The 27828-nt window shown below is 34.8% G+C and overlaps 1 protein-coding gene across 4 annotated transcripts in view; it reads left to right on the top strand.

The window, feature by feature from the left end:
• LOC112047587 (plasma membrane ascorbate-dependent reductase CYBRD1-like) overlaps nucleotides 1-27828 on the top strand; it is a 100176-nt gene that overhangs the window by 21458 nt on the left and 50890 nt on the right. For 3 of the 4 annotated variants that reach the window (XM_024084731.2, XM_024084730.2, XM_024084728.2), the window contains exon 2: nucleotides 9866-10263. In XM_024084731.2, coding sequence (XP_023940499.1) covers nucleotides 10109-10263 — 155 coding nt within the window. In that variant the 5' untranslated portion in view covers nucleotides 9866-10108. Of the gene's footprint in view, nucleotides 1-9865; nucleotides 10264-11074; nucleotides 11310-27828 lie in introns of those variants that run through there. The other variant, XM_024084734.2, reaches the window with a different exon arrangement.

Here is a 27828-nt window from a genome sequence, read left to right as displayed (position 1 = left end):
ATTTGGCTGAAATTTGTAATGGAAATAGATTTTACTCTGGATTAACACATAGGCTTATCCCGAAAAAGTCCATGGTTTCCCGAGATTTGCGAAAACTGATGATTTTGATGCTAGGAATGTTTGTTACTCTTTCACGCCTCGACTACTGAACCGAATTAGGTGAAATTTGGTATTGAGATATATTATAGCATGGATTAACACATAGACTACTTTTCATCCCGGAGAAATCCATGGTTCCCGAGGGATTTGTGAAAAACTAAATTCCGCGCGGACGAAGTCGTGGCGTCCGCTAGTCATAAATAAATAAGCGATGTAAGGTTTACAATAATTTAGCATTGTTTAAAATGTATAACCAATTTCATCACGGCAAAATATGCGTACCTAAACACTCAGCTATGGTATATATTTTGCTAAACAAATTACGTACCCGGTTACCTTCAACGAGATGTAATCAAGTAGGATCCTTACCTTTGATGTTTACCCTTACGGTGTCGGGAGCTTAACAACCCTCTTCAGTACTTTTATGTATCAAGTAACTTAGCTATTACGTGAGGGAAATATTTTACTTACCACTGGAAAAAGCAAGTGACTTTGCGAGACTTGAATTGACTATTTATTTTGTTTTATGAAAAGTCGAGACTTAAAATAATAACATGGAAAGGAAAGAATTAAAACTTAGCAATGTCTAAAAGGCCTCTAGGCCTTAATCCATCACGCTGGTCCAATGCGGATGACTTTACACACATAGAGAATTAAGAAAATTGTCATGCAGGTTTCCTCACGATGTTTTACCTTCACCGTTTGTGACAGGTGATATTTAATTTCTTAAAAAGCAAAGTTAGAGGTATGCATGCCCCTGATCTGATTCGAACCTCGCCCACCGAATCGAAAGCAGAGGCCATATCCACTGGGCTATCACGTCTAAAATATTATCAAAATAAAATAAATAGCTAGATGATAATCGTGAAACCGTGATTTTTTGGCCCATTTATCGGCCGACTAGTCGGCTTGTTAGCAACCGACTGTCGGCTAGTCGGCAAAAGTCATACAAATTCTACAAATTACTTTTTCTATTAAAATGTTACATAACGTTAAAATAATTACTATTTAAACGCACTCCTAACAGACTACGTTTCTCATTAGCGATATTGTTTTAAATGGAACGTATCCCCAGATAATTAATTAATTAGTGACATAACGTTTTCCCATGTTTCTTGTCAAATTTGGGTTTTCCGCGTGACAAAGCACGTAGGGGTGTGTCATTTTAGGGTTAACGAGTTGGGGTTGTACGACACTAGTAAATTGGAAGTACCTATGACATAAAATGTGTTCTTACTGTAAGTTATAGCTTCATCTTTAGTTTTTTATATGCTCTGTGGTAATAGTCAATACCCATTTACGACCGCGACTTCGTCCGCGTGGAATTTAGTTTTTCACAAATCCCGCGGGTACCATGGCTTCCGGGATGAAATTAAATACATATGTGTTAATCCAGAGTAAAATCTATTTTCATCCCAAATTTCAGCCAAATCGCTTCAGTAGCCGCAACGTAAAGGAGGAACAAACACACACACACACACGCACACACAAACTATTTTTTTAGTATTATTCGTAATTTTGCATAGAAAATGGCAGCTTAAGTGAGTTTAAGTCCTCATGGTTCTTAATTATTATCAAATGATTAGTATTGTCTAAACGTTAACAGTCATTATTAGTTTTAAATTTTAATGACCGTTGACTGTTTTAGACAGGTAGTATAACGCATGCACATTAACTTGACACATGGCCACCAAAAACAATCAAACAAACACAGTACAAAGATCATTCGAGCCAGGTGTCAAGTTATTCCGCACGAGGTATTCGCAGGAGAATCTATAGGTACCAGTAGGTATGCGATCATCCAAAAAAAAACTGCCTAATGCAAGACTTTCTCATACCTACCTATGGCGTTCATAGCGAGAAGTCAAAAAGACATTAATTAGCGTTTTAAGGTAGGCGTCCACAGATCCACTTCATACGTATCTGTAAGGAAGGAAGTTTTTTTCTTTTTCACTTTATCTACGATCTTCAACCGTAGTCCTTAAATCTTTGTAAAATTTACCTGTTATTGTTGGTATTCTGTGCTCTCTTTTAAGATCACTTTTACTAGAACGTAAAGTTAGTGACCGTCACACGCTGGGCCAGCCAGCCGTGACAGACAGTTGCATAAATCGGAGTTAGGTGGCCCGGATCTAGCCGCGTAGGATAGCCTTCCCCATTGCAGCGGAATGATTTGAGGCCATATCAAATTGTCCTCTTCCTCGCACCACTACAACGGATAATTGCTCTTATATCCTAGGACACAAGCTATATAATCACACGGTAGATCTCCCGGGAACTGTTTTAAAGAGAGGATGACGGGTAATCTGACTGTTTTAAGTCGCTATGAACACATGTGAAGCGACTAAACTTTTTGTCAGACAAAGAAACAAAGGCGAACGACTTCGGTATCTATTATCTAAGTAAGTCAGTATACACCAATGATAATTGTATAGTACTATAGATAGGTTACGTCTCTACTAATCACAGCAAAAAGTGATCCGAATTTAGCGACGCCATTGAGCGCACACATGCACAATTTTGTCTATAATTCCATTATATATTTATCTATATATAGGTTTTCCTGAACATATCATTGATAGTCGCAGTGTGGAGTTTAGAATGTTGTAGCTTTAGGAGTAGGTCTCAAAAATCCAGACCCTCAATCATTCAATTAAAAAGCATATTTTTTACATGTTCCTCGGCAATATGATAAATCTTAACGTCATTCGCCAGTCAATTAACTTTGTAGAATAATTGTAGAAGCGAAGTCTTAGTCCATACAAAATGATAGAACCATCAAAAAAATAATAAGCATTTTGTTAACAGTTACAAGTTAATTGGTGTCCGTGAAGGTAGTAAAATGAAGATATAAGCTGAAAACTTCATTCAATCGAGTATAGAATATTCGATAGGTCCATGAGGATATTAGAACTGTTTCAAGACTACACATTTCTGATTGTCTTTGAACGAGATAATTTCAGGACTGTATTCCTAAAACGTGGACGTCTACTGGCTGATATGATGAGGATGATGATGATTTCTAAAACAGATGTATCTGTTATAATGACTTACATTATAACTCAAAAACCCGTTTAATGGTACCTACTTGGTTTTACGAATATATTGTATATTGTGGTTGTGTGATAGGCTTTAAAATATCAGCGAGTTTTCAGAGTCCTTGCTCTATAATACACGCAGATGCTGTTACCCATCCATTACATCGTTGGCATTTAAACTGAATGTCGTTTTCGAATTAATTTAATGATAACAAAATAGCTGCGTAGATCTTGATATGTAATACCCATTACCCATGTAACAGATTTCAAATTGGATTGTGTTATTCACTAGCGAACCATTTTGCGTGGATAGGTTGGTATTAGGCAATATTACTCGTACTTAAAATCATTGAGGCTTTTAACTTTGTAGTTAAGTTTAGTAAGGAGTTTCTGTTTTGCGGAAAAATCGTAGGAGTATGTAACTCTCGTTTTATTTTCATTGATTTTCTGCATTTTAAATCCGTTGGCTGTAAAGTCGGTAAATCTGCCTTCCGAACCTGTGGTAGAATCTTTACAAATAGTCAACTGACGTATCAAAAGTGCTTGTATACTGAGCCTACTTGAAATAAATGAATTTTTGATTTTGGTTTACTGACGATATTTGAACGTGACAACGTCATGAGAAAATATTGATGGAATGGTTGCATTTTTCAAAAGAAAATGTTCGTTTCCTAAAGTACTGTTTAATAATCTTTTTTCGAGTGTGCAGCCGGCTCCATCGAATTATAAGACGTTGTCACGTCAATATATGCATAAAGTAGAAAGCATTTTATTTAATAAAAAGTTCTGTAAAGGTCCACAATTGAAGTGGAGGTTCAAGAGTGTTTTAAGTGATTAATTAGATTTTCTCGCTGGACTCTACCATAAAGTTGTCTTCGCTTTACTGAAGCAGGACATGACTTGAGTTAGGAGTGACTGACGGAAAATGATGGACGGTGGAATATATTTGACCACTTTCGTTCTCGATATAGCCCAGTGGATATGACCTCTGTCTCAGATTCCGGAGCCTCCAACTTTTCAGTTGTGTGCATTTTACGAAATTAAATATCACTCAAACGGTGAAGGAAAACATCGTGAGGAAACCTGCATACCAAAGAATTTTCTTAATTTTCTGCGTATGTGAATTCTGCCAATCCGCATTAGGCCAGCGTGGTGGACTATTGGCCCTCTCATTCTGAGAGGAGACTTGAGCCGAATATGGGTTGATAATTATGACTTTCGCTATAATATTTTTATTTATTTGATGAAATTTATACTTGAGGACTGGTTTTTATGCTTCGAAGCCATAATGAACAAATAAGTTTAGTCAAGTTAGGTTTGATTTAAATTAATATACCTTAACCTGCAAGGGTTCGAGACTCTTCAACTGTTTATAAAGAGACGCATTAAAAGTTGGGTTATGTAAGTTTTCCGATTGATTCTGAATTAGATTCCTTGATAATTTAATTGTGAGAAAAATGAAGTCGACCGGCGGACCGTAATATACTCATGACCTAGCCTACTTACCTCCAAGTAACACAAAAGCCGATTGTAAATACAGGCTGAGGCTAGAAGTATTTAGTAAATGTCAAGAGAAGCGCAATATTAATATATTACCACATATTTAACTGCTGCAGAACCCTTATTCAAGCCGACCTCATTTGCTAACAGTCCCGAGGCCCCTTCTCTCTACACAGGCTGACTATACACCACTTAGATGCTGTTATGACTTTACACGATTATAATCTCTATATCCAATGTACTAAGAACTATAATAAAGTGAATGCGCATCGTTTAGTGACAAAAGTATCTCTGGAGGTACGCAATACCTCGGAGGAATAGCGTTTCATATCTCGTGGCTTGACCCATTTTAGGAGAGTGATTTTCTTTAGTGTACTATTTTTATAAGAGGCGCATACGAAATAAAATATATTTGAAATTCCCTCTTTATTCAAACAATATCTTTTATAGCAGGTTTGCAGGATTGCTTTTTTCATACCTTCATTAATCTATTAATTTTAATGACGTGTCATGGAGCTACGTTCACATTATGTTAACAATTTATTTTTGCTGCATATTTACTAAGCGAATGTAACAATAGTTAATACTGAACCCTAAATTATTTTAAAGAGATAACTTATTTTACTAGAGATAGATATATTTTAAAGAGATATACTGATATTACTTATATTTGATCTAATCTACCTAGGTATCGTCGTTATCAACCTATATTCGGCTCACTGCTGAGATCGAGTCTCCTCTCAGAATGAGAGGGGTTAGGCCAATAGTCCACCAATACGAATTGGCAGACTTCACACACGCAGAGAATTAAGAAAATTCTCTGGTATGCAGGTTTCCTCACGATGTTTTTCTTCACCGTTGGAGATACGTGATATTTAATTTCTTAAAATGTACTTAAATGAAAAGTTGGAGGTGCATGCCCCGGATAGGATTCGAACCCACACCTAGGCTATCACGGCTCTGCCTAGGCATATTTCATTCAATAATAAGAACTACGGCATTAATTTAATTGTGGTATTTTTTTATTGGACTTTAAAAAATATTTACTGTAGGTACTAACCTAGATTTATTCTAGTCTCGTTTGAAACTTTCGTATCAATGCAAAACATGTTGTCTTGCTAGATAAGTACAGCATCAAAACAGAGTGTCGGCCAGAGAACAACAGATCAATAGGATATCCGATAGAGCGATTTAAAAAAACAAGGACATTGCAGGGAGCCGCTGGATGCTGGCGGTTCGAGACCTAAACGAGACCTTTGAAAGTCCATGCAAGAGCCCAAAGCAGTGGACGTATATCGGCTAATAATAATGATGATGAATAAAAAAAAAATAAACATCAAAAGGATTTTCAATCTAACGCAGATTTATGACCTTCCAATTCCAACTACAAGGCATTACATATCGATACGTTATTATAAAATCTGCATGAGTGCAAGGTCTCATAGCCACCAAGTATCTCGAACGATTGCATGAGATCACATTTCACATTCATCCAAGCACGAGAAAATTACGAGCGATCCGCGGGCGCTAGACAATTTATACCGACCTGAGACCAACAGTAATTTGTTGCAATAACTTTCTTCGCTCATTGTTTTCATTTACCGTATCTTGATGTAATGTTCACGTAATTCAAGTGCATGCTACACTAAATTGTTCGTCTATTATTCTATAATCGCTATACCCTGCTGTTTCACTCGCGTAATTTCTTTTTCTTCTTTTTCTTAGAGTGTCTCTCTATTCTACCACCGGTAGAGAGGCACTCTAAGGTCTAATCGGTGGTAGAATCTTTACAAATAGTCAACTCTATTTGTAAAGATTCTACCACCGATTCGGAAGGTTCTGCTGAGAAGAAACCGGCAAGAAACTCAACAGTTTATAATTTATACCTTGTCTATGGCTAGGCGGAAAAGTTCTTCGACTATCTTTACGCCAGAACAATCCCTTTTGTTTCGTAGCCAGGACTTCTTTCTTCTTAGGACTTCTCGTAATTTAGCCTACCTAATTTCAAAGCTTGTAGTTCCTTAAATTAACGCTTCAACGGTTAAAAAACACAACAAAGTCTTCAGTTTTAAAATATCAAGCATAGATCTCTCTACTTTATATTACCAATTGGTTGGTCAAAGACGTGCTTTAAATTCAAGGCCCGTGACTTCTGCTACATCCTAAAACCACCACATTGCAAACTCCATAGTTGCGTACCGAATCTACTTACTTTCAGCATTTATAGAATGAGGAACGTCAAACCGTCGCAGGCTAATTCTATTATGCAAGAAGGCGAGTGAGAAGTAGGCACTAACTCAAATTTTCATCTCAGAAAACAGCGCTATTCGATTTTATTTTCCGTTGGCAACGCGTATCGTGGCCATTTGCAGTCCGGGGAGGATCGAAATCCGAAAGCAGCTTCGGCAACGGTGCGGTAATTTGTTTTTACGTTGGAATTGTGGGATTCGGAATGCGGTTACCATCCCCTAGGGGGGTAATGGAGTGGTAGTGGATCACAAATAAAACAATCTAGCTCGGTAGGTTATGTGTTTTGTTGTACTTTCGTACTTTTTCTTAAAATAACAATGCTTAGAGTTTATTTATATACCTATCGAAGAATACTAAATCTCACTGGCTAAATATCGCGGTATCGTGTCGTATCGTATATTCCGCACAACTATCGTGGTATGTCTTGACTAGGACTTCTATAAAATGTCGAATGTCTACCACAAATTCTTGGAATGGGGGGCCGTGCCCACCCTACAATTTTGGGCTGCCGATTTAAATGATATGATATACAAAGAAAAATCAATAAAATCAGTAGACCTGTTTCAGAGATTAAGACTACGGCAATCAGTAAAACAGTCTTCGAACAGTGAGTGTTGCCAGTTATGATCTATGGTTCCGAGACTTGGTCGCTAACTATGGGCCTCATAAGAAGGCTCAGAGTCACACAGCGGGCGATGGAGCGAGCTATGTTAGGAGTATCTCTGCGTGATCGAATCAGAAATGAGGAGATCCGCAGAAGAACCAAAGTCGACACAGCTCAACGAGTTGCGAAACTGAACTAAAGACATTAGAGATTAGGTCTCACTTGGGTATTGTAAAGTGTTCACCGTTTAGTAAATAATACCATTTAAGCTATTAATACTTAAACACAATTCGCTTCAGATTGCTAAATCGAGTCGATCGCTCGTTATCTTGTTAGCGAGCAAGCGGCTAAGGGCTCATAGCAATCAGCACTTTCTTAACTAAGCCTGCTTAAAAATTGGCTTCATTTGTCCCCAATACCTATTTCTAGTATTGGCTTACCGATGGTTTATAGTTTTCTTTATCCATTCATTACGTTATTAGGTATGTAGAGGTTGTTTATTAAATAAATATATTAGAGATCACCTGTGCGACTGGGCCCAGCGGTTTCACCCGCGTTGATCCTGTTTCTGTAGGCGTTTCGTAGATTAGCTGAAACACACAGGCTGACAGACAAAAGAAATTAAATTGCATAATAATACTTTTATAATTCATGCGGTAATTTGTTTTTACGTCGTTTCATATGCATTTAATGAAAATGCTGTTAATTTAAAATTACAAACAGACAGTGTATTGATCTGTGGCTATTCAAAGAAAACCTAAAACTTAGGAAAACCCTCGTAACTTTAATTTTAACGTTTTCGTACCTGACGTTTCGAAAGTGCTTGTAAACTAAGCTTAATTGAAATAAATGAATATTGACTATTGATAATTGGTACAAATTGGAAAGTACCTAACTAACTTTTCATAAATTATGAAACAGCACCGAATCTACAGTAAAATGTGATATTTAACGCCTGGCAAAAACAGATAGCAATTTTTTTTTTCATCAACAAATCTTCACACCTCAGATTCGATTGCTTTTACCATCTAAGATTGTTTAAGTTGGTTCCTATATTAATAATATGCTCCCGACAGAGTTTTCGGTCACGGCGGCTAATCTCATGGTGAGATTAACCTTGCACGCAGGTATTATAGTGCACAAGTGTATGCGCAAGCACAGGTGCACTCTCTCTTCCCTCACTCTCGATGGGACGGCAAACCGACACGACCAGTGAGAGATCAGGTGCAGGACCGATGGCTTTACGTGCTCTCCGACGCACGGGGTTGTACTAACACGGCCAACTTCCCAACTCCAGGCTGCTATTAAGATTTTTCTTGTAAGAAAAATCCCAATAACCCATTTCCTTTTTTGTTGGCCTGACCCGGGATTCGAATCCTGGATCTCATTGTCCGAAGCTGAAGTAACTAACAACGGGACTAATGAGGCAGTTGGTTCTAACAACAAATCTTTGGTCGAATGGTTGGATACAAAATCATTACCTACTCGTAGTAGGTACCAACTCCCTAAGCCTATAGCATTAATTGTGTAAACATTTAGTACGGCTATCCCTTCCGTGAGGGCACGTGAAACGATAAATAATACGTAGGGTGTAGGGCATTGTCCTTCCGTCTAGCGCTACGAATATTAATACGTATATACATAATATAGAACATTGTGATTGAAAGATGGTGTAGTGGCTAAAATTGAGGAAGGCATGCTTGATGATTTGGGCACGTATCGAGAGGATGAATGAAAGAAGATTAACAAAAGGGATAAGGTGAGTGAATTGAACAAATTGGAAGGGGAAGGCAAAGTTGAACGTTCCTGGAAAAATCCGGAATATTATTATTAAGTACCCTAAACTAAAGAAATCGTATTGTTGAAAGGATTGTTGAGAATAAAAAGAAAATCTAGGAAGATATGCAAGAAAAGGATGCAAGGAATTAATTGATTATGAAACAGCTAAAACTCACGTAACCCATACGGGGCCCTTAGTCATGAGCTGGTTCTTGCAACGCGGCACGATCTAAACTGTTGGATTGTTGATGTTTGGATCGTGCCGTGTTGCAACGTTCGAAACTAGTCGGGCATACTCCGACCTTATATCACGTTAGTTTTAGCCGTGTTTCATATGTTACTCATGATAGTTTAAATTCTAAAAAGATTATCGGAAGGGCGTGGTATTGTCTACCCCTACAGGAAAGAGGCGTGAATGTATGTGTAGGTAGATACGAATGTATTTTCTAACTTCATTCATTTCAATTTTCCGGTCAAAGAAACCCTAATGAAGGCGAATATACGATCATCTAGCAGCTACCCTGTAATCTAGCGAGATACGAGTCGAAACGAGCGTCCTTTGAAAATAAAAGTAAATAAAGATAATTGCTTTCAGGAACTTCGCTCGGGATTAATTTCGAAAGCCCGATATCGTGATAAGGCCCGTGATTTTTCCTCCTACAAAAGCAAACTTTTGACTCAATTCCCCCAAAGTATTGCCTAAAGTTTCAAAAAGTTTATAAGTGATTTCATTTGACTTTAAAAAGCTAACAGACTTTGTAGTGTTGTATCTCCGGAAAATCCGGAGGGTTCAGAGTTCATTAAAGCAGTCAAGGTGTCTCCGATCAAATTGTCGGCTATGGATAGCAATTCGGTGTCACCAATGCCGGAGTTAGCGCCGATCGCAGAGTTCGATAAGTCGCCACCTTCGCCGCCCAACGAGGAGGTCCCTATGGACGACCTGCCGCCACCTCCCGCTACGATCTCCCAAGCCGAGGGGAAGAAGCTAAAAGTGTGAGTATACACCAACTATTGCTTGTTTCTTTATAATGATTAATAACTTTCATTTTAACAAGAGTATTGCTGAAGAGAGACGAATATCTTTTTATTCCACGGATTCACCGTGTGGATGCCGAATTATCATTAGCAGATCCCGGGACATGTGACTGGTGTAGAGTTAAGTTCAACACTCATCTCGTTGTTTTCTCCTTGCCCAGACACATTTTGATAGGGTTATTAGAGCAGGTTTGGATACCCGTTTAAATACAGGACTTGCTGCAGTTCTAGTGAGGCCAAGGTCTGTAAGCATGACAATATGTCTACAAATTTAGTTATATCTCAAAATGCACTTTTACAAAATTTATAATTTATTAAGTATATTTTTAATATATTTTTTGATTAAAGAAGAATAATAATTTAATAAATATAACAATTGAAGTAATGTATGTGACTAACGCCCTCTATGAATACAGCTCTGAATAAAAATCAATATCAAATACAAACGCAGTGTTGTTTTCAAACAGCGCTGCAGTAAGCGTTCCTGCAGATAGAACCAAGTGTTCGAGTTGTCATAGAGAGGGCGTTAGTAGTCTGAATTTACTCGTGTCTAAATCAAAATTTATTTCCAACAAAATGTTCATTAATGATGGACTTGATTATCGTCGTCTGTGACCACTGTTTGTCTCAAAAATTAAGCAAAAATTAGAACAAATTCATTTAATTTATAATAAGTTAGTATATTTTATAAACTTACGTCTTTTTCTAGCACAGACTGTAAAGTATTTGCGTCTCTATCGCACAAGTAACATTATCGTAAAGTTGAAGTAGGGCGTATATCGTGGCCGGTTTGAGGCGCGATCTCGGAGAGTGGTGACACGATCGCGAAGGGAAACATGCTCATGTGACTGATTGCCGCCAAATTTCTAATTTCGAACGTTTTATTTTTTTTTCGACGTGAGTAGTGTTTGTGTTTGGTGCTTTGGAATCCAGCGAGACATTCCTTTAGTGTTTCTTTTGACTTTGTGATTATTTTAATTGAAAATGACAAGAAAATCTCAACCGTAAGTTATTTAGTATTTATTTAAGATTAATATAGACATATTTTTTATTTTGAAATATTTTTAAATGTGCTCAGATTGATTAAATAAATTGGTGTTATAAAAATCTACTTTTAATAAAATTAAAGATATACACTATTCCCGATTTTAATAATTAAGTCTTAAGCTCTGAAAGTTGCGTACGCGCATTTATGGATAGACAGACTAGTTGATTTTTTAAAAATATTAAATGAATTAAACCATTTTAATAATTATATTTTAAATAATTTTAATAAATCAGTTTTATATTGAAGACGGTAATAAAAGTAGATATCTTGTACTATTATAACTCAAGCTTTAATTTATAACAAAATATTTATCAAAAACGGTAAACATAATAAAACAATCACACATCATAATTTATATTTTGTCATGCAATTTTAACGTTACTGGGAATCTGTGGATGATTACATAACCATAGACTAGGTCGATTTGTGCAGTACTTTTTTTACTAATAGGGCTATTTAAAAATACTTAAAGTAAATAACAATATTTCCTATAATAAATTGTCTTTTAAATAACTTACTACTTTTAATAACTATGTCTATATAATTTATTACCCATTATACGTTAAGGCCTTATTAATAACTCAACAGTTCATAAGATGGAGTGCAATCCGAATGATTCTAGGTTCAATCTTCAGGTTCTGTCATTAATCGGTGCTTTAGGTTGTCGTAACAATACGAGCTTTTTGTTTAATTTGGAGAGTTATGCTAATACTTAGTACCTAAGTTATATCGTATAGTTATGTTAAAACATGGCAAATTATCTTTTTTTGAAAATAGTATATACTCTTAATATGTCATGTGTCTATGAATAATACCGTATAATATAGATTTCACGCATTATAATTGCAGCTTATCTGAAACTAGTTTTTAAATAACTAAGTATTTAAGCATAATAATTAGATAATGACATACTTAGTTACTATTCCATGAAATAAAACGTTACATAATATTAGTGAACTAACGTTCTACTTGTTTTGTAGAAATATTTATGAACTTTGCAGACGCCTTTAATTATTAAATATCTTATTCTAAATAAAAAAAAATTACTGCGAAATTCGGGTATGATTAAAAATTTTATAACATGATTTAAAATTTATACGATGTAAACTAAAATGATCAGTTAAGTAGATTTTTTTGTAACTATATTGTTTAATTAAACTTGAAAGGGTATTTTATTCTGTGGTTCGCCGCATGTCAATCTAATTTTCGAATACAATCAGAATCAACGAAGTGAAACTCCAGCGGGAGAATATATCTATGGGCAGAGTCGACCTCCAAGAGTAATTTTATTGGCTCTAATAATTCGCAGTGGGTCTCTCTCACAGGGAGCTGACTCAGGAAATGGGATGAAATTGATGCCGTTTACTGTCGCTCTACGTGCGGGGTACATGAGACCGCGGACGAATATTTAACTCGATTAAAGTCGCCAGGAATTTCATATTGTTATACGTTTCGGGCGCTTGTTCCTTTTAACTGTGATGGAACTTCAAATATTGTACGCACAATTTTTATAAAACACGTAAAAGCCCATAACCTCCCAATTTTTATAATTTTAACCGACTTAAAAAAAAGGAGGAGGATCTCAATTCGAATCGTATGTTTTTTTTGCGCCGCAATTTTAGTTAAACTTTCAATTCAAAATATAATTTTAAAAGCGATCGTGGTATCGCGGTTTTGTGTAAAATCTTCACTATAGTTTGTTCACTAACAGTCTATTTATATTCTAAAATAATAGTTAATCCCAAATCTATAGGTAAATTACAATATTAACCGTTTTAGCTATAAAAGTTAAAAGATGTTAATACACACTTGAATAAACAGGCCACCTAAAAGGAAATGAGAATTTTCTTGAACTCTATTTGGGTCACATCTAGAATACACTAATGTAAACATCATTTTATTTAATGTTATTTATAAAGTTTGTATATATTCCAATGTTTAAATACTCTCGACTTTGATTCAAAAGCCATATATATATATCTAATATATAAAATTCTCGTGTCGCGGTGTTCGAACTTGAACTCCTCCGAAACGGCTCGACCGATTTTGATGAAATTTTTTGTGCATATTCAGTAGGTCTGAGAATCGGCCAACATCTATTTTTCAAACCCCTAAATCCTAGGATAGGGTAGTGGTAGGGTAGGGGTATGGTATAGGGATAGGGTAGGGATAGGGTAGGGGTAGGGTAGCGGTAGGGTAGGGGTAGGGTAGGGGTAGGGTAGGGTAGGGGTAGGGTAGGGGTAGGGTAGGGTAGTGGTAGGGTAGGGTAGTTGTAGGGTAGGGTAGGGTAGGGGTAGAGTAGAGGTAGGGTAGGGGTAGGGTAGGGGTTGGGGTAGGAGTATGGTAGTGTAAGGTAGGGATAGGGAAGAAGTGCAAATACATAAATTAATAAGTCAAAGCGAAGCTTGAGCGATATATTAAATAGCCATATATATAGGTATATCATATATTTACGAGTATATTGTATATTAACCTGCATCTTAACTATACGTAGAACTTTTGAAGCTTTAGAATGATTATACACATTTGTAAAGAGTCATAGGATGGTCATTGTATTGTTCATAAAAAAGAAACTGATGTAATGATTTACCGTTGTTTCGTTTCAATGCTTTTTCGTTTTTACTTTCTAAGTTATATAATTTTTCATAATTTCTTAAATTAACACTTTTGTAAACCACCTGACTCGTCTCGCCGTTTATCCATATATCAAAATACTTTGTTTACTTTTTTATATATCCTTTGGACAACTGTGTTAATTAGTTTGTTGCCGCTACATTGATACCTACATGTACCTAACCATGTCTATTTTAAAACCAGCAATTGTACGGAGCAATGTTTAAGCGTTCAGACTAATATGGTTTATATATTTACCTACCTATATATTTATTATTTATTTTTATTCTACAAAAAACACATTTAAATTAAGCTTAACCATGATGCAACACAAACAGTTGGTTTTACTGTCCACTAGTTATTAAATATTAAAAACAATATTAAAAAAAAAAATAACAAACAGAAAGAGAAAAACCGGCACTGTCCCAAAAAGTATTCCTTCAATTTTCGCCTATGCACGTTCGTAAAAATAGTCGTAACTTTTAAATATGGTCGAACCTTTTAATATAATTAATACTTATATATATTATAGAAAGACGATATAAGATCTCTGTCTGTTGAAACGTTAATAAAATCCATGCAGCACTTTTTAAGATTAGCGCTATAAAGCGACGGACTGCACTAAGTACATTTTTCTCAGTCGTAAACTGAAAGTGATAAATTCTCAGTGAAAGGCACAAGAGATACATAGCTCATTTTCTGTAAAATATATCGTTATCGTTAAGTAGATATTTATATTGAAGCAAAAGAGCGATATCCATAAGTATATTTTAATAGTACTATAAAAACAGCTGAAAATGATGATTCTAAAAATAATAGTGCCTTTAAGACCAACGGGAAAAGTAAAAACCACCACCTTACTTCCTGAATTATTTAATAATTCCAATGCATTACAAAATATTAAATATTTTACTAGCTTTTCACCCACGGTGGTACCTACGGAGATGATATAAGGTACTCGTAGTGTTTGGGGTGAGAGAGTGTTTAAGTAAATCAAAACTACTCAAATCTGATTTTGCTTTACGGTTAAATGCATAATGAAATACATGGAAAATATCGCTATGTATACTTATTACACGTATATATAGATGTAAATGTCTGTACGATTCAATAATGTAGAGCTTGTTGACTTTCATTCCGGTCCAGTTAGTATGCCTTATTAGCACCTAAAATATGTTGCTAGATCGGTGTCGTAAAACTGTTTTTGCGTGAAAGAAATTGTTTCTTTTAAAAAAATAACCAGTATCTGTTGAGAATTGAGAGCGATGAGAGCGGAACGAGTCGGCCTGGCTCAGTCTGGCACTTGACAGATCATCCGCCATTTTTAAGTACCTTTTAAGCAGCGTTCACACGAACCTCCTATATCTTAATGGGTTATGGTTATGCACTCTTGTTATGTTATCGTGTATACGTGACATTTTATAAACAGCTTAAACGAACTCATATTCATTATCTATAAATACCAGGTAATCGGTAGTTATTTCAAAGAAAATACCTTACTTGCGTCTAAATAATTGCAGGATGTTGTGAAACTAACAAGAAATATTCTAACGAATATTTTTGATACTTGAAATACGTATCAAAACCCTAAAAATCCAGTAGCTATGAAATTTTGCATGCGGATTCCTTTAATAGGTAAAGTAGGTCACTTATGTAGGCTTTCGAAGAATTAATCCCTAAGGTAATAAAAGGGTAGTTTGTAGTATAGAACGCATGCAGCATATTTTTAAATACTTTTTATTAAATTATTAGATATTTTTAATGAACATTGAATTTTGTAGAAACAACAGTGATCCGACAAGATGTTTTTTTTTCAATTTCACATTCCCTTAAAGTAGTTTTTGCAATGTTAAAAAATGTTATAAAATAAATATATTTTTCACTACTCTTGCTCAAAAACACTGTCATATTACCACTCCACAGCGGGGCTAAACAAGCATATTAGCCTCTAGAGGCTAAAGTAATTTTGTTTTTTTTAAATTCTTGTCTGTTACGAGTACTAGCCAAGTACTAGCTTACTATAAAACGGAGGAGGTTTTATTCGAAAATAGAATCATTATAGGTAAGGCCCCGATTGTTTTGAAAAATAAATAAAAAACTTTAAATTGGAATGAAATGCACCGTTCTTGTCTGTGGAATGCGTTTATTTTTTTATTTAATTTTATTGACTTGCGAATAGAGCGAGATTTGAAGACATGGGACATCCTTTACGGTGTAATACCTTTGCCTTTTTCTCATGTGAAAAAAATAAAATTAAAAAGCGAGAATTTAAAAACAATTGGCGTGAATAATACACACCTGATATTTTTCAGAAATTCATTGAAAATTTGTGACCGTAACTTACATATTTTTCAACAATAAAATGTTATTGTTGTCTTCATCTGGTGAGAATGGTAATCTTAATTTGGAGATGGATGAAATTTTCAATGTGTTATCATCAAAGACGAGACGCATTTACTTAAATACTTACTTACGATACCTACGAATACCTACGAACAATTTAATAAGTGGAGAAAACAATAACGAATGGATTTACTTACGAAAGTTTACCTCACATTCATTATTCATCTTCACATAAGTCGGAAATTATGTTACCGGGTAAAATCTCCCTTAATATCCAAAATTGTAGACTTTGTACATTTAATTTTCAATTAAAATAAATCATTGAACATTGAACTAAACTATTTTATTTTCTCACAATCGTAGTGAAAAGCAGAGTGTAACACGCGGGGCTAAACCCATTATAAACTCGGTTTCTATTTAGGCGGCCCTCGCCTTACGTCTCGGGCCCTAAAAATACCTCGAATATAATGGGTCTTTTTAGCCCCTTGTATAACAATCTACTATAGTAGATAACTGAAGTATTTCGTTAGTTATTACAACTTTTTTTTTAGATCGTGTGTGTTACGCATAATATTATAAAACGTATAAAATTATAAATGACCGTTTATATACGCTCTACATATTAAGACATTGAATACAATACATAACAAAACCGATCCTATTACCACAGAAATGGAAATAATACTTTATCAGTACTATTACTAATAAGTAGATATTGTACAATGTTAAGTAATGCGATGCAGTTAATTACCTTTGTAATGTTACATCATTAATAATTACGTTAGAAAATATTCATTCATGATTGTATTGCAACTAGTTTCACTTGTCTATTCCTCTTTAATGAAAACAATTTTGACCCACATAGATCATAGTTATCCGATTTGGTTGAGGCGTTTGGTATGTTCGTTTTTATATTACGGTTTCATTACAATCAGTCAGAAACGGGTTACATTGATGCCGGAAGCTAAAGTTATTATAGTAAATAGTAATTAAAAACTAAAACGCCAGATTTATAGACTTTCTATTTTATTTAGGTTGATGATTTTAAGGTCAATTTTGTTCAATGACGGAATAGTGTCATGACATTTTAGTTTTTATCAATTACGAGAGTTAATCGATAAACAAGCCTTGTTAAAAATGTATGTTTTTTAGAGGTAAAATACAACGAATAAATAACATGTTTAGGTGACAATTTTTAATGAAACGGTTATTAATAAGGCATTCTTTGGTTTACTACTACTAGTCAGGACTGAAATGATTAAGTTTAATTGCCAAGATTTCTAAAATATAATAATTTGTCCTATTTAGATTGGATTGTCATTAGTAAACAAAACGTTAAATTGTAATTTGCAGACGTTGGTAAAATAGTATGTTGGGTTTTTTTATTAAAAAAAATAAATAAATAAAAACAAAAAAGGTAGGTTGTGATCCTTTCCAGTTCTACTCGGTAGAATAATTAAATGAGTATGTAGTTGGTATTAATTTATTAAAAAACACGGCTAAAACTCACGTGACATCAACGTCGGAGTATGCCCGACTAGTTTCAAATCCAAAAGTCAGCAGTACATAATATGTCTTCTGTGGTTTGGCTCACGCCGCGTTGCAAGAACCAGCTCATGAGTAAGGGTCCCGTATGAGTTCGAAACTAAACGGGCATACTCCAATGTTGTTGTTACGTGAGTTTTAGCTACTTACTAGAAGAATATCTACAGACTTTATTAAGTGTTTGTCTTGAAAAAAACATAATTATTTAAATACATGTAGTAACTACATAGGATAGTATATCTATTATAAATATTTAACAGATAAATCGAAAAGTTGCATAGCCTGGCAGTGTGTAGGCGACTTTAAACAGTCCACGCTTGACCCTCTTCGTTCAGACTGTGGCAGGATTAAAGAGGGCTTTACTTTTTGCATAACGCTGCAGTATAAGAGATCCTCCGGTATTAATCGGAAAAGTTGTGTAATGTGCTTCTACATTTAAAACCATAAGGGACTTGTACACCCTTTAAGCAATGAGTACAAGTCCCTTGAGATTTAACTACATCCATTCATTGTGTTACATTTGTAGGTAATTAGGGATACACTACTGACTACACAGTGGCGTGCACTTCGTAAATGCAAACTTTAGGACTCATTACGAACTAGGGCATGAAAAGGAATTTTGAATTTTTCATGTAAATTTTGTAGGTACGTACGTACGCCGCCACCATGCCGGGTAAAAGTGGACAGGTAAATACAATATTAGTAGATACTTAGTAACATACATAAATATGGTACCGGCAATCTGTATATACCTACATGGTATTCTATACAATGTCTAGGCAATGTATTGTGTTGACGGCCGCGTGGCGCAGTGGGTAGTGACCCTGCTTTCTGCATCCACGGCCGTGGGTTCGATTCCCACAACTGGAAAATATTTGTGTGATGAACATGGGTGTTTTCCAGTGTCTTTGTGTATTTATACATTATATAAGTATTTATATGTAGTATATGTATAATTGTATATTAATATTATAATATCAACTATCTTTGCACCCATAACACAAGCTACTCTATAAGCTTACTTTGGGGCTAGATAGTGATGTGTATTGTTTAAGTATATTTATTTACTTTATTTATTTATTTAATGTATAGAATATCGAGGGCGTTCTGGCTCGAGCCTTTAAATTACTTCAAGAGCTGTGTACATAGTAAGGACTTAAATGATAAAAAATTATTACAAAATTGTAATTTTAAATCTAATTTTACTGCGCGTATCAGAATCGAAGATCTAGTTGTTTCAGAGAGATTCAATGTAAAGAAACAAACAAACAAGTAATCAAATCTTTCCTCTATAACTATTATATGTGCTTACTAAAGAAGCTATTAGCTTCTCAATAATCGTTGACGTGGACGCGATCGAACAAATCGATAGCATTACGGATGCATTTTCTGGGAAACTAAAGTTATTTTCCGTGTTATGAACGGAAACTTTCTAGAACGTAGTTCTAACGTACATCTACGTTATATTTTATAGGCGGATATAAAGTTTTATTATTGCATTCTAATAATGCATAAACGATCTCTTCCTCTCACTCGTTGATGATTATTCACATTCTTTTCATAGCTTCGTTAAAAAAACGTACGTTTATGTAAGTATTGGCAAAGTAAGTAATTAAATGTATATAGGCGTTGTTTCATTAGGATCAGACGTAGAGAATAAAAATTCACTGCAAAGCATTAACATGGGAAATATCACGGACTTTTATCTTCTATACCTAGTTATAATAAATATGTAGAGAGGTCAATTCTGCACATGAAATATATTTCCAAAATAACTATCAGCGGGTGATTAGTGATCGATACTGATGCCAAAAATGCAATCAGTACAATTTTTGTCTGTCTGTTTGTCTGTATATTCGTTACGGAAACAAAAACTACTCGACGGATTTTAACGAAACTTGGTAAAATTATTCTTCATACTCCTGGGCGATCAATAGCAGCAGAGCAGTGAAGGGAAATGTTGGGAAAACGGGAGAAGTTACTCCATTTACAGCGATACTACTGTAAGGGCTAGATTAAAGAGGTCTAAGGGCGGATGAAGTCGCGGGCGTCCGCTAATAATAAATATATTTTGTGCCCTTACACTACACACAACTAAAATTTGATTTACAATACATACACATGTAAATTTTATACAGACTATCAAACCCACCGCTTAGACTAATCCACAGAATATATAAACAGAATATTCGATTACTTGATCGATGTATTGCTTTACCGGCTGAAGAGTCTTTTTAGTCATTGTTTTTATTACAAATCTGATATAATTAACTTAGAAATACATACTTACAAATGAAACGTAACTTCATGTTCTAAGATACTAGCTGACTAGACTGTTTTTATGCCATTTAAACAAACCAGCATTTCAGGGCGAAAACGATTAAAACAATGAAACATCGATTATAGAGCAACAGTTATTATAAACGCGTTAGATCGTTGTTTCTTGATCTTAGACAGAAGGGCAACGTCTAGAGACTTGGGTCCTTTTGTAATTGGTCTAAGGTAGTAGTATCATCATCATCATCATCATCATCATCATCATTATCAACCCGTATTCGGCTCACTGCTGAGCTCGAGCTGAGAAGGGTTAAGCCAATAGTCCACCAGGCCGGCCTAATGCGGTAGTAGTATATTATTATCATATTCCATGAAATATTTAACAATACCTTCTGAATCAGTATGGTATCAATTGTTATGTGGTAGTTCTTTGTGAGTTATCTGATAGGGGTAATCAGTATTATAGGGGTGTTAGAGCCGGACCCTTTGTTGTCTATCTATTATTGATCACGTTTCACAGATTATCACCGTTGTCCTACGAGTGTCTGGCATAACGTTTACTGACACGCAAGACGGGGATTTGACTTTAAATACAGTAGATAAAAAATGCTATGGAAAAAACCTGTTAGTTCTCGTGGACAGTTATTATGTGTTTCAACCGTGACACAATTTTTTTTTCTCCATTAAAAATTCCAATAGTAAATTCTAATGTATACTTATAATAAATCTGTAGAGAGGTCAATTCTGTACATGAAATATATTTCCAAAATAACTATCAGGGGGTGATTAGTGATCGATACTGATGCCAAAAATGCAATCAGTAAAATTTTTGTCTATCTGTCTGTGTGTTCGTTACAGAAACAAAAACTACTTAACGGATTTTAACGAAACTTGGTACAATTTTTCTTCATACTCCTGGGCAGGTTATAGTATACTTTTCATCATGCTACAGTCTATAGGAAGAGCAGTAAAGGGAAATGTTGGAAAAACGGAAGATTTTACTTCATTTTTACTGTAAGGGTTGGATTAAAGAAGTCTAAGGGCGGACGATAGTATATAATATGTTAGTATAAATATCAATGCTTAAAAATATACATATTTTAAATGCTTTAACATACTCGAATATAGGTAACACCAGATTGTTTTCCACGACAAATGAACCCAAACTCTACGAATTTAACCTAACCTGTACACTAGTTATATAATGATTTATTTATTTTGCTATCATCCGCGAAAATTCGGCGAACCCATGCGACAACGTCACCCAGGTCCGACAAAATACTCTCTACGTACGTTTCACCCCGAAACCGGAGCATCCTCAGGAGATGTTGACTCTACAACGTGCAATTGCAAAGTGCAAAGTTTTAAGACGTTGTCGCATGGGTTCGCCGAATTTTCGCGGATGATAGCAAAATAAATAAATCATTATATAATCATGATGAACTTCCGCAAAGTAACGCCTGCTTCTATCCAATGTACACTAGTTGTTTAGGAGTTCCTATCTCTTTTCCAGTTCCTTCTGATTCGCTCCATGGTATTCATACCATATTGCAACGTAGGTAGGTAAGACATACCTAGGTAGGTAGATATTTCTTACCTACCGTAAGTTCTAGAAAATCTTTGGTAGGTATATACTTGTATGTTTTACTAGAGGACTAAAGGAAAGAATATATTACTAAAACTAGATTAGACTTGATATAGACTAAAAATAGAAGTAATATTTGACCCACGCTTAATACTAAAACAACAATATAGATAATAATAAAATAAAGACGTCTTTTGTTCCACAATCTCGAATCTCTTTTTAAGGAAAAGATATTCGACGGGAAAATATTATCGTTAACAGATAAGATTAGCACACAGATGGAACTGATGGAAGAGTTTGTCCGCCACTTAAAGTATTAAGACGGACATCTGTCGTTGCACCAGCCTTGATCTAATCTGCACATCCTCTTAATAAAATAAATGTATATCTTCGACACCCACTCATACATTTACCTTACAACTCATATAGGCAATCGTCTACTTTAGATTTGAATATCATAGCACTATCTTAGTACAGCCGATAACTTTTGGGCAATTTAAAAATCTAAACAATAAAATATAGAAATGAGATATACAAATAGGAAAAAATTTAGGAGAATTTAAATCTGGATATTAAGATCAAATATCTACCCACTAGGCCAATGGCTTGGAAAAAATGTTGAGGAGTGACATTAGCAAGTTTGACGTAGAAGCTTTCTAGAGTCCTTGTCTACTACTTCTTCTTCCTTCTGGGCCGTTTTCACACTTGGGCATGTAATTGGCCGTTGTTAATGCCTTGTTTACTTATAGTCCTTGGGAACCAAATATTTATTTATGATGATCGTATCTCTGAAACTTTGTTTAATTGATAGTCTCAGAATACAGGTGATAGTCATGGCGAATTGGACAAAACTACGAACGAAGCGAACCATGGTATTGGGACGTTTTCCATCCAACTTATATACTTAGGTACCTAAGTATCCAATGACAAAATATAAAGAAAGATATTTATAATCAAGTGTCCTTGTTTGTCCTTGTTTTGTTTCAATTTTTAAAAGGCATATATTAAGGCAAAAATTGGCTTCGAGGTTGTATTTATTTATTTTGGAAATAAACCGACAATCAACCTCATAAGGCTCTATTTATATTTTAAAACAGGTATAACAATCGGCTAATAAATAAAAAAATATTAGGCAGACAACTTTGTTAAATAAAATTTCATAATTCAAAAGTTCAAACTGTGAATTCATTTATTAAATTATTAATTCAATTACACGCTTCATTCGGTCATTGCTTGTCCTACATAGAAGAAAATTATTTCAGATCATGGTAATGGAATGGCAACAAAAATTGTTGGGAATGGTAGCATAATTAGGTAACTGCCTAAATATGCACTTGATCAACTAATTAGACCTAATCTACATGTAAATGGACAACGTGAACATATTCGATAGGAACATGTTAATGAGCTCTTCCACATAATTTTAGTATCTAATTTTGGACAATGTTACTCGTACCCAGGTAGGTACAACATTATATATATGTACGAGTATAATATATGTATATATCTAATAATTTTGTTACTTCATTAATATGATAAAGCAATAGAAATAATTATTGAATCAAGCAACTTTGTCATTACTCATGTGTTCAGAAAGTATGTATATTATTTGATATATTCATTTATGGTCAAATAAGAACTTTTTTGTGTTATTTTATTATAAACTTTTCACGGTGTTAATGGTCGCAAAACAAAACGGTGTAATTGATTTTAGTGATATCTTTTCGTATTTAAGTAGGTATGAGAAACCAACCCTCTGTCCCCAATCTGCACTTTTTTGTATTTTCTATGAAAGAAATTTATATTAAGGCAGAACAATGTTTGCTGGGTTAGCTATTGTATAAAAATACTGTTTCAGGGGTTTTGTAATTTTTATTAATTCAAATTATTACCCTTCAATATTTTCAAGTTACAAATGAACGTAAGTAAAGGTCAGTCGCCTTTTAAACGAGGAAGCTGTCATGTTGTCGATAAAATCAACAAACACTGACTGCCGTTGTTTTCAGTTTTAAACAAAATTTATTTTCAACACAATCTAGACTTGCTAAGTGAATTTTAAAGTTAATGTTAAACATAATTAAGTATATTGAGATTCGTGATAGTCCAGTGGATATGACCTCTGCCTCCGATCCGCCGATTCCTGAGGGCGTAGGTTCGAACCAGGTCCGAGTCATGCACCTCTAACTTTTCAGATATGTGCATTTTAAGAAATTAATTATCACGTGTCTCAAACGGTGAACGACTGACTGAGTCTCCTCTCAGAATGAGAGGGGTTAGACCAATAGCCCATCACGCTGGCCTAATGCGGATTAGCAGACTTCATACACGTCGAGAATTAAAAAAATCTCAGGTGTGCAGGTTTCCTTGAGACACGTGATATTTAATTTCTTAAATTGCACACAACTGAAAAGTTGGAGGTGCATGCCACGGGCCAGATTCGAACCCAAACCCTCCGGAATCGGAGGCAGAGGTCATATGCACTGGGTTATAACGGCTCTATTTTCTGATTCCAATTTACGTATATTAATTTAACTTTGTTTGTTTCTTTGTTAAGTTTCCAAATAATTGTTTAAATCGACGAGAACTTTACCTCCTACCGATAAAACTATAAAAGTGGTTTTATATTTACATTTTATGTTGATAATATACAGATCCTCTCGAGTAATAAATATTGGAGAGCCATTGTAGTAACAAGTGTTCTACAAAATGTCAATCGCAAATAGCCGTGTCGGTCGGAAGGTTCGGACAGCCGGAAAATCGTGTTGACGTGGGTAACCAATATATAGGTATTCATTTATAATTGACAAATGGAATCCGTTGTGACAACTTTGTATAACGATTTTTTGCCTTTGTGTACAATATTGGAAATCATAACATGCCTGGTGACTTGTCATATCATGTCTGAAGACTGGTTGAAGTCTACGTTTAGTTATTCTTGGCTAGATACTCTTACTAGGTAATTTATTAAATGTAAGGACCCTCGACCTTACGGTAATAGAAACAAATAACTGGCTCATCCACACTCGTATCGCAGGCAGCGCTTACCCCCACTACTAGTGTACATGAGACAATGTATAGAGGTATCTACTAGCGGACTTCCGTGACTTCGTCCGTGGTAATCAATGTAAACTTTCAAGCCCTATTTTTACAACTTTAAAGTTTGAATTTTAAAAATTTTTGAATCTTATTATTTTTCGTGATATATTATGATTTATGAACAAATTTTTAAACAGTAACTCTAAAAATGAAGGACTTTCCATACAAACTTTCAACCCCTATTTCACCCCTTTTCATTTTATTTTCGCAATAAAAAGTATCCTATAACCTTCTCCGTATTATGGTTTTAAACCGTGCCAAGTTTCATTTGAATTCATTCGGTAGTTTTAGCGTGATGCCCGAATAATAAAAAAACAAGACAGACAAAAAATCGAAAAAAAATATTTTTAGCTTAACAAAAAATAGATTAAGTAGACACAAACACTACACTAAATATTATAATTTACCTAATAGGTACTTCGATTGTAAGGTGTTCATTTTCACTTTTAAATAAACGTATCTACTTACTCATGTTATTACGTGTAAGGAAACCAGAACGCCAAAGGGTTCTTAACACCTCGGTAAGTATAGTATAAAAGTTAACGGCGCGTTCCTATTTGAGCCTTCAGTCCAAGGCTTTTCTTTACGAAAACGGTACTATGCAAAAACATGAGGCGTATATAATAAACTGGATAAAGTTGTATCAAGACAAACCTGATGATTTTGATGGTATGTCACTCTTTCACGTTTCGATTACTGAACTGAATCACCTAAAATTTGAGGTAGCGATATATTATAGTCTGGATTAATACATAGGCTATCAGAAAAATCCATGGTTCCCGCGGGATTAGTGAAAAACTGAATTCCACGCGGACGCAGTCGGGGACGTCCGCTACTAAATATATAAAAAATATATTTGAGAGGGGAACATCGTACGGCCGTCACTCAAAACAGACTTGGTTATTAACCGCTAGGGTGTTTTATTATTCTAATAGATATCACGTTTCGTAGACAAACGCGTCGGGTTTGTATGCAATTGTCGGGTTCATCGAACCGCGAGGATGTAGTAATTTGTACGTTATTACCAGCTTTCCACCTAACCCGGGGGTTTTACGAGTACGGCGGCAGATTTCACTTCCAAGATAATGATATTCATAATGGAAACTTTAGTTAAACGGACGAGGAACACGTTCGAACACATACCGTTATAAATATGTAGAATCCTTGAATAGGATAAGTAATGATAATTTTAAACTATAGATCGGTTATGTCCTTCCAAAATCACTGCAAAAAGTGATCCGAATATTAGGCTACAAAACTAAGCGCACACATGCACAATTCTGTCTATAATCCCGTTATTTATTTATGTACTAGTTGACGCCGCGCGGTTTCACCCGCGTGGTGCCCGTTCCAGTAGGAATACGGGGATAATATATAGCCTATAACCTTCTTCGATAAATGGGCTGTCTAACACTGAAAGAATTTTTCAAATCGAACCAGTATTTCCAGATTAGCGCGTTCAATCAAACAAACAAACAAACTCTTCAGCTTTATAATATTAGCATAGATATATAGTTTTTACACTTCCTGAACACATAACTCGACATTGTAGACGATATTTAAGTATGATTTGTTTTAACGTTCGTTATTGACCACAACTAACATTGAGATGTGGCAATTTCGCCTTTTGAGCGCCTATGAACTAGTAACGCATCTAACAGTGTTTAACATCTTTATTTATTTATTTATTTATACTTTATTGCACAAAACAAAAAGAATAACAAAGAAAAAAAAGGAAAATATAGAAAACAAGTATGTGCAAAGGCGGTCTTATTGCTTATAGCAATATCTACCAGACAACCTTTGGATAAAGGAATTATTGTAATTAAATGCGGGATAGTGCAACAAAAAAAATATATATAATAATAAAAATAGTATATTTATATATACTACATGTATAAAAACATCATTGGTTAAGTAGGTATTGTTTAAATAATTGAAATCCATAGTAATATTTCAAACTGTTTGAAACAGAATACTTTAAATATTTAACTAATGTTAAGGTTTACAGTAGCAAAGTAAAGTAGTATTGAGGCGATATCACGAAGACAACAAGTCTAACAAATGAGTAATGAGAGGAGATATAAAACAAGGTCGCTGATAAGCAAATTAGAAAATAAACAGAGCGGGAGATATGATGGATATTTGGGGATATTACTTACATTGTAATTAAATTATATAATAACCATATTATGCATGTATTGATGCAAAATATCCTCTTCCTCCTTGCTTTGTATTCCTCATTACTGAGGTTCGTGACTCCTAACACTAACATTAACTTAATTCTCGACAATGTTGCTCCATGTGGCGAAAATTATTAAAACCAATAATTGTCCACAGTTTGAAATTCAATTAAATGAAATGTAGTAAACAAATTGGATGTTTTTAAATAATATGCATATAAATAAAATAATTTACAAACCAATAAATTAAATTCAAGTAATTTAACTTCATCGAATTCACTAAAGAAATTACAATGTACTTAGCACGTCTAAAACCGTCAACCGATACTCACTCCTAAGTTAAAACATATTTATATTTATCTAAGACTAGCGGACCCGGTCAAGCTTCGTTTTGACATAAGAGGTTTTCCCTACCCTACCCCTACCTTACCCCTACCCTACCCCTGCCCTACCCCTGCCCTACCTTTTAAACCTTCCCTATACCTCCACGAACATTTCAAGACCAAGATAAGATAAATCCGTTAAGCCGTTCTTGAGTTTTAGCGAGACTAACGAACAGCAATTCATTTTTATATATATATAGAAGATAGATGTTCAAAGTCCATCCATAGTGACCAATAAATTAACTCCTGCATCCAATCACAATGAAAGGAATGAGGAAGAATCACAAATATAACAATAGACGGTACTTAGTGATTCATATCTTTTATTGTACTCACAATCTACATCTTGTTATCCTTTTGCGTCAATCTGTGATCGAAGACATTTTGTGCTTCATGCATCGCATCTACTTCAAAAAAGGTAAAAGGTTATTTTTGGGAGAGGGCCAGATG

This window comes from Bicyclus anynana, chromosome 5 (genome assembly GCF_947172395.1).
Source record: "Bicyclus anynana chromosome 5, ilBicAnyn1.1, whole genome shotgun sequence".
In the NCBI taxonomy this organism is placed as follows: domain Eukaryota; kingdom Metazoa; phylum Arthropoda; class Insecta; order Lepidoptera; family Nymphalidae; genus Bicyclus; species Bicyclus anynana.
This window is presented reverse-complemented; position numbering and strand designations above follow the sequence as displayed.